Source organism: Ammospiza caudacuta, chromosome 5 (assembly GCF_027887145.1).
Source record: "Ammospiza caudacuta isolate bAmmCau1 chromosome 5, bAmmCau1.pri, whole genome shotgun sequence".
Lineage (NCBI taxonomy): Eukaryota > Metazoa > Chordata > Aves > Passeriformes > Passerellidae > Ammospiza > Ammospiza caudacuta.
In genome coordinates, this window is record NC_080597.1 from 57,527,352 (window position 1) to 57,540,502 (window position 13,151).

Genomic DNA, 13,151 nt, shown 5'->3' on the forward strand with positions numbered 1-13,151 from the left:
ATCTGCAACACATGGCTTCTTTTGGTAGGCTTTTTTTCTATTTGGACAGAATAACTAAATAAATTAGTCCCTGACAAGTAGTTATGGATGTTAAATTGTAGATATGCTATAGTGGTCTAACAGCTGTGGATGAAAATGGGGAGCTATCATTTGTGTTATTGTGGATAGCACTCAGATAATTATTGCAAAATAGTCTGAACAGGGGAATAATTTGTAAATATTTACTACACTGTCTTTATAACTCTTCATCAAGAACCTCTCACATGGAAAACCAGAGATATTTGAAACCTTTTTTGTGTTTTTATTGAATTCATTGCATAAGCTTGCTTTGGTGTATCTACTCATCAATTCACACTGTTGCCCTTCTCATCAGCCTTTAGCAAAGCAACACTGGTATTTGCAGAGGTACCCAAACAGCTAATACAAGTATATTGCATATCTAATAAAGAAAGAGATTAAATTCATTTTTCTTCTTCTTTCTTCACATGAAGATATCTTCTTCCAGAAAGTACCTTGGACCCAAAAATTTCTGAAATTAAGTCTTGATGCCTATTTCTCATACAAATCTATCTAATATATCCCCTGAATTTTTTTAGGACAGCAATTTTCAACCCAAATATAATTCCATGACAAATGGACTCTAACTACCCCAAAGCTTGCAAAAGAGATTAAGACAGCAATTAAAAACACCATTTAAAGATGGGTAAATTGTGGATTTTTTATTCCTTCTGCTATGAAGTAATCAGGGACAATACAAATCCTAGTTATTCATCTAGAAAAACACCTAAGTCTCCCTTTCTATTCAAGGAATATTTTTATTGCAGTAGTTCATCATCCCTATGTTTTAACTAAATCAGAAGTGGTTAGAATTCAAACTTGTCTTTTATGAAATACATTTCCATTCTATTATTTGAAATACCTGGGCAATTTACCTGCCCCCATCATTTTGTCTTGTTTTAAAGAAAAAGTTATTTCCCTGCCTAGTTTATTAATCTCTCTGAGGAATAACATATGAAATTATTTGAAAATATCATCTGAAGGAGCTGATAACTACACAACCCATCTGACTTGAAAATATAAAGCATTTCACTCAGGCTATTGTGCAAGCTTTTACTGTCTTCTCAAGAACAGAGGGGAAGTGCTTTGTTCTGCCAACTGATTGAGAATAAATAATATTTTTAAGTGTTTAAAATAATTTAATATTCAAATTAGTATTCTCCAATGCCAGTATCATAATCTGATTTGTAGAACCATAGAATCATTTAGGTTGAAAAGACATGTAAATCCTCAAGTCTACCCATTGGCCTGACATGGCCAAATCCACCACTAAACCATGTCCCTAAAGGCCACGTCTACACATCTTTTCAATACCCCCAGCAATGGTGACCACTTCCCTGGGCAACCTATTCCAGTGCTTGGTTACCCTTTCAGTGAAGAATTTTTTACTAATGTCTGATCTAAACCTCTCCTGGTGCAAGTTCCAGTAGTTTCCCCTGTCCCATCACTTCTTTCTTTCAGGTAGTTGTAGAGAGCAGTAAATTCTCCCCTGAGACTCCTTTTCTACCTAACAGAATAACTAAGCCCAGTTCCCTCATTCAGTTCTCATGAGACCTGTGCTCCAGACCCTTCACTAACTTCATTGCCCTTTTCTGGACATGCCCCAAACCCTCAATGTCTTGTAGTAATCAAGGGGAATTTTACTGGTCTCGACAACTATTAGAAAGAAAGTTCTAGACAGGCGGAGGTCAGTCTTTTCTCACAGGGTGATAGAAATAGTTTCAAGTTGTGCCAGGACAGGTTTAGATTTCATAATAGGAAAAAATTCTTCCACTGTAAGGGTGATCAAGCAATAGAATAGGCTGCCCAGGGAAGTGATGGAATCGCCACCATCCCTGAAGATATTTAAAAGACTTGTAGATGTGACCTTAGGGACACGGTTTAGTGGTGGTCCTAGCAGTGTTTGATTGATAGTTGCACTGAACAACCTTAGAGGTTTATGCCAACCTTGATGATTCTATGATTCTATCAGCTGCAGCCTCTCCAGAGCCAAGTACAGAGGGACAGTCCCTGCCCTGGTCCTGCTGGCCTCACTATTTCTGATACAGCCAAGATGCCATTGGCCTTTTTGGCTGTCTGAGCACACTCTGGCTCCTGATCAGCTGTGTCAGCCAACACTCCCAGGACCTTTTCTGCTGGGCAGTTTTCCAGCCACTTTGCCCCCAGACTGCTGGGGTTGTTGTGACCCAAGTGTAGGACTCATCCCTTCACCTCGTTGAACCTCATGTAATTGGCCATGGCAATCAATCCAGCCTGTCCTGAGTGCTCTGCAGAGCCTTCCTGCTCTGCAGCAGAACAACACTCCTGCTTAGCTTGGGTCTTGTCTGCAAATTCACTGAGGGTGCACATGATCACCTTGTCCAGATCATTGATAAAGACATTAAACAGGACCCAGTACTGACCCCAGGAGAGCACCACTTGTGACCAGCTGCCAACTGGATGTACCTCCATATACTGTCATCTCTGGATGGCTTGGCCCTCCAGCCAGTGCTTTACCCAGTGAGCAGTGAACATCCAGGCCATGAGCAGCCAGTTTCAGCAGGACAATACTAAGGGAAACAGTGTACTTACATTTAGATGAAGTTGATTACTCCACTGACCAATTACTTTGTATTCTGTACTCTTGTTGGTGATTTGATACTGAAAAATATCATAGCGTCCAGGAGCATCTCCATTTTCATTGAAAACAACAGGTGTTCCAGCACTCCCTGAAAAAATATCAAAAGCAATAAATACCTTTAAAAGAATTTTAAAAATATACGTTAAGGGAAAAATTCTTGTTAGAAATTGAACAAGTTCTTCATAATGCAAATATAGTATGATAATAAATTCAAAAACGTCCCCAAAACAAAATGTATATTATCATCATCACAAAATCTACCGTATGATTCTACGAAAATCATTTTAAAATATAATCATTTGCTGTCTTTTTCTCTGGTTGTTTGGTTGAGGGTGTTTTTATGTGTTTTATAGAACATTAGGAAATTCTAGGATAAAACAAAAATGAAGAAATTTCTTTTGACATGAAGAAAGACATAATTTCACTTTATGATGTGTATACTTGGCAGTAGGCAAAAATAACAATCTTGCAATGAACTAAATTAAAAATTTCCCAGTTAAGCACAAAAATATTGTTATTATCCTCAACTTAGGAACCAATACTCATAAAATACCTTGAGATGCAAATGTTTAAATTGTGTCAGAGTAAGTATGCTGTTTCTAACACTGACCACCTGTGAAAAAGTATTTTATCAAAATAAATTAAGTACATCAGCTGTGTTTGTTGCTCTCTCCTCTATACATGACACTGCCTGACAGAAAAGGCCATTGCTGAAGCTGTCAAAAGTTATAAATTGACACTGTTCTTATTCGATCAACAAAATGTTCAAAGATTGAAAACTACACATCTACCTTGGCAACCAGACCAGCCAAATTAGAACACACTTTGATGGATTCCCTCAAGGTGATATCAAGGACCTGCACTCCTGCAGAGACCTTTCAAAAGCTACTCCCCTTCCCCAAATTTTTATTTATAGGTGAATCATATTTACCGTTGAGGTCCACTGAAGAAAAATTCAAGTATGCTAATGTTCTATTTTGGTGACTGGAGATGAAATTTATCTTTACTGGGGGAAAAACCCAAACCACCAAAAAATGCCCCCACAATGTTTTCATGTTTCTCCATGTAAACACCCAAGAAAAGAATAGCCAGTTCACAGTAAATTCCTACACTATAACACATGTTAATGTACCACCTAGAGGCACTAAGTCCACTGTGAGTGGTTTCCAGAGAATGAAAAAGCAGAATTTTGAAATTCTGGGTACCTGTCCAGGTAGAAGTAGGAGCAGTCCGCACATTCCAAGATTTCAACATAAATTCTTCTTGTATGTCTGTCTGTCTCTCTCCCATAAAGTATTTTGTTCTCTAAAGCATTTTGTTTTGTATAACAGCTTTCATATAAAATTGATATCCAGTGAAATAAACAGTGTTTTGAGAGTGACAAGTGGCACATTAAATACTGTGCCAATTTCACAGTTCTGCCAGAAAAATTCTGGCTGCAAAAATTGGACGTGAGCAACCATGGAAGAAGAGTATCAAAAATTATGTGTGGTAAAGACTTAAGACCCCATGAAGATAGAAGAGACTCTACAGAAAATTTTGGAAAGCTCTTCATGCTTTGCTCCCAATTATTTTGACAGAATGAAGGGCAAGAAAAATCCCAGTCTACAATCTTTCAAGCAATGAAATTATTCTTCATTGCTCACACAGCAGGTTGATGCAATAAATTTCTTCCACCCAACAAACACATACTCAGCTGTTGTTGGTTCATAGTTATGGAGGTAACTTTCAAAACATTACTGTATAGTAACAATAGAATTCATCTTTCCACTCAGCAGCATTTGAAGCCCTCATGGAAAAACAGTCATTTTTATGAACAGATAGGAAATGTTCTTGGTATACCTTAAGACCAATTGGAACTTAAAACATTATAATGCTCAGCAATAAGAGTGTGAGCTTATAACATATGGCTGGCTTTAGAAATATCTTCTGGTGGTTTTGGTAGGGATAAAGTTGATTTTTTTCATAGTAGGTTGATTGGGGCTCTGATATGGATTTGTGCTAAAAACTGCTGACAATGCAGAGATTTTTTTTTAGCTATTTCTGAGCAGCATTTACACAGAGTCAAGATGTTTTCTGCTTTTCATCCCACTCCACCACTGGGGAGGCTGGGGGTGCACAAGGAGTTGGGAGGGGACCAATCAGGACAGATTACCCCAACTGACTCAAGGGATATTCTCTACCCTAAAACATCATGTTCAGCATATAAACCTGGAGAAGAAGGAAGCAGGAGACATTTGGGGAGATGGCATTAAGTCACTCACTCTGTGTGTGATGCTTTCCTGGGGATGACTGAAGACCTGCCTGCCCATAGCATGTAGTGAATGAAGTCCTTTTGCTTTGCTTATGTGTGCAGCTTTTGCTTCACTTATTAAACTGTCTTTATCTCAACCCATCTGTTTTCTCAATTTTACCCTTCCAGTTCTTCCCAGTCCAGCTGGTGGGGGAAGGATCAAGCCTGTGTGATGCTCAGCAGCAGGGGTTAATCCACAACACACCTACAAAGTGACTGAGTAGTCCAAACCAAAACTACCTTTCTTTTTTGGTGTAGTGCTGTTCTCAGCTAGAACACAGCAGCATCTCATGCTGAGCACCACAATCAACAGGGACATAGCAACTTGCTAAATTCAGCAGCTTCTCCAACTGAATCCAGCAAGATTTTTCCCATGAGGCGAAAGTCAAACAACCTTTGTCAAGTTAATAAAATCAGGCTTGCTAAAAGCTGGAATAAGTCACAGAAGATTTACACTCCCTAACACTGAGAAAAAAACACTATCCCTTTGTTAAACAGCAGATTTTAGAAAGTACAGTAACAGCCACAATGCCTGCTCTAAATTATATTTGACTGTGTTTTAGCAATGCTGCCATAACTTGTATATTCTGTTAACAAGGAAACTATTGCTTTAATCCATGTCTTATTATATTCACATTCCATTGTGGAATAAAACATTTAATGAACTATAACTAGGAGGCATGCGTGACTGGATTGTGCTAATAAACCATTAGCTGCATAACCAGGAAAGCAAAGTTAAAGGCTTTTGAAGAAAACTTGTGGATTTGACCAGTGGTTTTCAAAATAATAACTGCAAGATGGTAGCAGAAGACTTGAAAGTGTAAGGACAGAATGAAAGTGTAAGACAAACTAGATGCCTCAAGGTTATAAACAAACTACCAAGGGTTAATTAATCTTCTTTAAAAATGTTAACCTCATCTGAAGAAAAATATACCCTGGTGAATGACCTAAATGAAGAGTGCATCTGGGAATGGATAGTCCTCAAATTGAAAAGGTTTTCTAAGACAATATACTTTGTTGGATAGTCCATCAAATTGAAGTGCATAGTTCTGTGGAAAAAGTGATTAACACTGTAGAGAGAGCAGATAATAAGCCATGTGGAGAAACACTGTAGCTGACCATAACAACTAATCTCATGTGAGGAGGCAACCTTGGATTCAGTATATGGCACTCAAACAAATGCTACAGAAGTATACAAGTGTCTTTTTTGTGACAACCAGATATGCAGAACTGAGCACTCTTGTATCAGGTACTGCCACATAGACTCTATCATTGCCATTGCAGGGAATTGCATCATAGTTCAAGTTTAAGACAGAATTGAAATGCTCCTCTTGTGAATCATTGAGGTCTACCTGCAAAATTTAAATTTAACACACTGTAGAGAGAAAGTAACACAGAATAAAACAAAGACCTGAGGTAGTGAGCCAGGACTACATAAATTCCAGCTTAGATAAAAAGTACTTTGGGAAACCACAAGAAACAGTTCTTGAGTAGGGTATTTACACTAAAGAATGAACTTGGCTACCTTCATTTGGGAACCACATTCATTGGAAACCATTATAGGAAAAATGCTACTTTTGCTTAAGATAAATGTTCCTATATTGCTAGTTTAGACCACCATGGAAAACAGAGAAAGCAGGGTACTTTTTTAGAAACAATTTCACTGATTTAAATTTTTAAAATATTTTTAAAGGAATCATTTAATAAAGCAATTATTTAATTATTTAATAATTTTAAAGCAATCATTTAATATTTTAAAGCAATTCTTAAATTGATCATTCATAAATGATCAATTTAATAATTTAAAGAGAAATGAGGGAACTATGTCTTTGAGCTTTTCATATTTTATTCTACATGTAGTTATGTTGCGTGTGTAATTTTAGCTCATGAATAACTCAGGTAATTGTATTCAATATGTCACCATTTTAACTAAATTTTTTAGTTATTCTGGATGTCTAGAACAAAAGTACCTGGTAGAATTTCCATACTACATAATAGGCTTGGCTAATGATGGAAAATCATGTGTGAGCTTTTACATTCTTCATGTCTCCTTCATACCAATCTTTTTCAGTTTGGTTTGGGTTGAATTGGGGTGTTTTAATATAAAGCCATAGCTTCTAACTTATTTTGAGATCTGTTTCAGAAGTTCCTCTTTGCTGAGCAAAGGACTTATTTACAATTTTTAGGTATAAAGTAATAGTCTGGTACTGAAAGAAATTCTCCCTCCTCCTTCCCACTTTGCAGCAATCATCATTAAAGAACGCTGGGTGTTAAATTAGCACCTCAGCTAGACATTTCAGAATGTTCCTGTGACCTCAGCTGTTTGTGAGCCTTTCAAAATGCAGGTTGAAATAGCCAGAAAAATTAGAGAAGAAAAAACGTAAAATAGATGACGTTTTTAAGTCTAATTCAAGGCTGTGATGGACTCTTTTGAATTTTCAATGCCTTACATAGATATCAAGGAAGACCCTTTCTGATAAGCAGCTTCTGTATTTGTGCACTGGCCTAAAAATTCACATTCTGCTGAAGAAATCTTAAAACATGTACCTTGATATTCTTGAGATGCTGCTCAGCAACTACCTAATCCTTCATGTGCCTACTTTGTCAAATTACATTTCACATTATTCTAAAATATCTCCTTTCGCACTGCAGACCAGAATATTAGATCCCTGAGAGATTACAGCATGCACTTGGCCAATGCCTTCCAGAGAAATTCTCTTTACATTTCATGAAGTCGAAAAGAAGTAGATTTACTTGTAAACCACAAGTTCATGTATAGTACTGGCCAAGTGGATATAAAAATGATTAATATACAAAAGTTCCTAAATTAAGAACAGCACTGAGCCTTATTTTTTTAATTTTTTTTTTTAAATTCAATCAACACACTTGGATTCCTCTTACATGAAAACCTTTTAAAATTTTATTTATTGTGAGGCCCTGTTACTTCAGCACATTGACAAAAGTGTAGAAAAGTGGTTGTGCTGATAAGTCTCACAACTGCCATTTACAGAATATTCCAACTCCAGTGGGGCAGATTTCATTATGAAGTGTGATACCAGTTACAAATCTTTTATTTATGAAATAGTATGTCTTTGGATTTATATTAATTTCTTTTTTTAAATTTGAAATTATAATTACTTAAGCTGAGTCTTCATCCTTGGAGCTGTTTCACATCAACTACTTTATCTGCTATGAATCTAAAGAAGGAATCCTGGATTCAATGGTAGGCTTAGGAGAATGGAAGTCAAGCAGCTATGTAGTGCACTGTAGTACAATTAACTACCTCTTAACTATCTCTTAATTAACTATGCACCATCTCTTAGCATTCAGCTTTATGGAAAGACTTCTCAGATTTACAGGATCAACTCTAATTTCATTAATTCATGCAAATAATTTCAGGTACTAGAATTAAGGATTCAGATTTTTTTTTAATAATCATTTCATTCTAAGTAGGTTTTAAAAGCAAAAAGTACTACAGAGATGTATATTAATTAAATTGTTCTCAGGAAAGTAAAAAGAGGGAGAATAACCATTTGAACTTTCAGTACCAAAAATTCCCAGAGAAGAAAAATGAATGAAGAAAAATTAAGCAAGATGTTAACCAATGAGACAAATTAAAAAGAAGGTTGAAATGGAATAAATGGAAAGAGTAAATACAGGCTGTTATAACATTTAATAGAAAAAAAAACCCACTGAAAATTATAAACAACTAATCAGAAAATTATAAACAACTAGCAAAAGTTAATTTGTGAATGTCAGGCTGTCAGAGAAAGAATATAAAGTTTACCAAGCTATGTGAGGTTTGAAACAAATGAAGCCATTATCTGCTCAATCTCCACCCAGCAGACATTTTAAAACAATGAGCAAAATGCACAACGTGGTTACTAAAATATAAAATGATGATTGTCTTACACCTATTCAAAATCTGAAAAGCCTTCTTTTCATGCTTACCCTACATGTTTCAGGTCAAGATTAGGACAACAAAACAAGTCTTCATCCAGTTGCATTAAATACAGACCTTTAGTGACATTTTAAATATCCTAAGATCCTGGATACATCCACGCGGATATGCAGAACCTGCATATGACAGAGAATCTGTGCCTTTGTGAGGCAGCAGCTGGAGGCCAGATGGATACCCTGGGGTATCTTAAATGGCATTTGATGCCCATGTTTAGGCAATTTATCTTACTTACCACAGGGCAAATTCTGGCTGTTCATGTATGAATGCACAAAATAGAATGAAAGAGAAACTAGGAATACTGTAAGAAAGAAATTATATACAGATTTAGGGTATATGTAATACGAATTATAGTGGTACCCTTTGCAAGGCTTATAGAGAAAGTAAACAATTTGGTATTGAAATAAACTGATATAAAGGAATTCCAGGTCAGGCAGCACAACTTTACATTTCTGAAGCTGATGGATGAGAACTAAGGCTGTGATTTTGCACAGAAGCATATAATTTATTTGTTGTCTTGGTCCTCAGCATAGTGAAAAAATTAAAGTTCTGTATTTCTGTGAAAGGAACAGTTCATTCCACTCTTGTATAACATCAGCCAGGGCAAGTACCATAAGCCCATGGTATTTAAAATAACAAATACCAAGTAGAGCTTTTTTCCTTACAGAATCTATTAGAGCTTCTTCCCACATCAAGCACAGAGACATGCATCATAAAACCTACCCTGAAATGAATAAAATTCAGATATGAGACTGAACTCTAGCCATCGACAGTATAGGAGTAGTAAAAAAGCAATTTGTCCCATTATTAATTAGTTGGTGTAACAGTGGGTTTTAAAATAGTGATCTAAATGCAAACTCTGGTTCATGCAGTCCTTCAGCTATAGCTTCAAGAAGTATATAGCGGGGAAAAATTCATCTACATTTTCCTTGTTCTCTGCATGCTCTTCCCCAGAATCGGCTATTGGCCGCTCTCAGCAAATATACTACAGTGGTGATATTTTTGTTCTTACTCTCTAACAAAAAACTCAACCCAGAATATGAAAACACAGAACTCTAGCTCCTCTCCTTACAGCACCTTGAGTCTACTGTCAGAAAATATGTATACCTGTAATACGACTGTATCACAGATTAAACTTTGAATTCTGCCAGATAAAGAATGAAAATTGGTAGACACCAGTCTGTCACCTGCTATGGTGACACAGAATTGAGCAGGCAGTTTTGTGCCTCCCAGCCTGGACTCAGCCCATTCTCTGTTCAACAAGGCTGTGCTGTGACCTCTCCTCCCAGCGGTGGGACAATGCTGTGTGAGTGACCTTCCCTCCTCCACTGCCAGCAGGGAGGGCTAGGAGATGGAGCTGAGCTACTTCACAGGTAGGTGCTACAGCCAGGCAGGAATTATCACTGTGGCCTTGTCAGAAGTATTCATCAATCCTAGGAAAAGAACGTGATGAATGAGGTTCTGATGGGGAAGGAGCTGCTGAAGAACAGAAAGCAAGCCCCTTTCAACATTTCCTGCCACCTTAGCTTTGTTCCTTTCACCTCTGCAAAAGAGACAGCTCTGTCCACACGTGGGAGGGGGTTTTGAGGAGAAGAGAGGAGGGAAGGAGTGAGACAAAAAGCTTGCTGTTCCCTACATGTAGCCAAAAAGCTCAATGCTGCCAGCATATTTGAAAGAATAGTGCTTCTTTTTATTCTATACTCAAAAAAATCCATAGAGACAGGTTTCATCTTAAAATCTACAGCATATATTGTGAGCCAGAGAAGATTGATTCAGTTTTACAGCTGAAGAATCCAGCAAGTCAAGAAAGCCAACAGGCTCAGGGAACGGATATTGTATGCAATGGGAACAGATCACTCAATCCCCTAAAGATCAACACATGGTATAAAATTCAACTGAGAGATAAAGACTGCTCTAGTAACATACTAAAATAGTAGCAGGGTGATATGACATTATCCAGTACAAGCTAACAGCTTGTACTGAAAGAGGAAGTTATAAGAGGGTGGTTAAGTTTCTCATATAAAAATGTGTGAATAGATGCATAAAGTTTTGTTTGCATGGTATTATAGACTGGAGAGTATCAAATAATCTTGGGTGGAAAATGGTGATTTTAATTTTATCAAGTACATGTGCATATTTTAGTTTTAAATGTTGTGGTTGGGCATTCTTTTATTTTTTTAAATATATTTTTCAGCACAAGTAGTAGCAAGCATATTTCTTGTAGTCTCTCTGAGAAAAGTTCATGGTTATGATCTTCCACACAAAAAAAAGAAAAAAAAAGGTAGCTGACACATATGCTGGGACATAAGTGGGAGTGAAAGTGTGAGGAATTTTTTCCACAAATACAACCACAAGTAATTTTTTAGAATTACCAAAATGAATACACTTTAAGTAGACATGAATTTCTATATTAAATCAGGATCACCTGCAGACCCCAGCAACACAACCATGTTATGGGAACATTCCCAGATTAACAGGGTTTTTCATACCATTTCTATTGTCATGATTCTTCTGGCAAAATAAAAAACAACTTCTTTCAAGAAGCTGTTGCTATATAAAGCCATTAAAAGAGATCAGAAGAGATTGAGGACATTCAGGACTGTCCAAGACATTATGCAACTTTTTTTACCAAAAACTCTAGCTAGGAAACACAGAATAATTGTCTTCTGACCATAAATCATTTTTTTATCTCAGTGTATGCAAGGACTCACCAAGATATAATTGAGAACTATACAGCATAAAGAGCTTGGGTGCACCCTGACCATATCTGTCTTCACCATTAACTATTGTGAGATATCAAGGATCCTATTTCTCCTACTTGTTCCATTTTTCCTGCTGTGTGGCACTGTTTGGGTAGGGTTTTGTTGTGTTTCAATCCCCCTTCCTTTTATTTTTTGGGGGGCAGGGGAAGGTTGTTGCCCTGGTTTTGTTGTTTAGGATGGGTTTTGTTGGTTTTGTTTTACTCCCAGAAAGATGTACTTATTTCAGCGCTGCTGACTGCATATTTTTTGTCAGGTTTCGCGTAAGAGCCTATCAAGCTGACAATTGACAGAGTGCCTTTCAGATGATACCAGACTTTTCTCATTAGCTTGCATATACTGAATGTGAGAAGGTAGAGATGAGTTTCAGCTGTCCATTCCAGACTCCACCCTGAGCATTTACTTCATGCCAGGATGAAAACATGCCAAGCAGATACACACATACCTCTGTGAACTTCAGGAGTCAAAGGACACCAAGAGAAAGTGTTTTAGATAAGGAAACAACTTTGTTAATACTAGTAACTCACAAGTGCATCTACAGTTTCAGGAAAGAAAGATTTCTTCCCTTTCAACTCCAGAAGAATCCCTCTGCTATGGAACCACAAGAGAGAAGGGAAATGTGGAGCTCAGTGAAAGTTGTGCCCAAAAGGTAGTGGGGCTCATACAAGGAAGATGATCAAAGAAAGCCACACACTATAGGAATCAATGCAGACTGTGATGTGCAAGAACTAGTTAAGCGGAAAGGGCTGTCTGCAGAAAAAGTGGGCATCTGAAGAGCCATCTATATTTCTAGGTGCTTTTGGACAAATGTTTTCAGAGTTTGTCCAGCCTCTCAAGCAACTCCTCTGTGTTAATAGGTTCCTGAGGCCAGTGAAAAGCAAATAAAAGTTCTTTGCCTCAGGTAACAGTTACCTGGGGAGTGAGGCTACATCCTGGTGAGTAAAGATAACCATCCTTAGAGTAATTGTAAAAATGTCAAAAAAATGGGAAATGGTCCAGCTAACAGGCTTCATCCCCAATACAGTGATTGCTCTGCCAATGCCAAGAGAGCTTTTATTTGTGATTTTCCTCCTCTGTCTCCAGGCTCTTGGAAGTCCTAGACCATAGCCATAGTTCTCAGATATCATTACCAACATCTTGGCATTCTGTTACTTCTTTTCTAAGCCTCCATTATTTTTCCAGATATGATATATTGCTAGAATAAAAATGAACAGAAAACAAGCAAACAAAATCAGTGTCACATAATCATAATTGAAATAACGGATTGCAGATAGAATGAAGGAACAAAACAATTTCCCATTTAAAGCGTTTATGCAATGTAGTTATTTTACCAAAAAATTCCAATACTGAATGTACAAATCCACAGCCAAAAGCAATTAGCTATATGAATGTTCTGAAAGCACATAAATAATTTAAGATTTCTCAAACAAGACACATCTGCGTCCTTAACATTGTCTCATTGGG

At 37.1% G+C, this 13,151-nt stretch overlaps 1 protein-coding gene across 1 annotated transcript in view; it reads right to left on the reverse strand.

The window, feature by feature from the left end:
- The window catches only part of GRM8 (glutamate metabotropic receptor 8), a 316,661-nt gene that overhangs the window by 65,370 nt on the left and 238,140 nt on the right, over positions 1 to 13,151 (reverse strand). Inside the window, exon 8 of the mRNA XM_058804561.1 lies at positions 2,629 to 2,765. Coding sequence (XP_058660544.1) covers positions 2,629 to 2,765 — 137 coding nt within the window. The remainder of the gene's footprint in view (positions 1 to 2,628; positions 2,766 to 13,151) is intronic.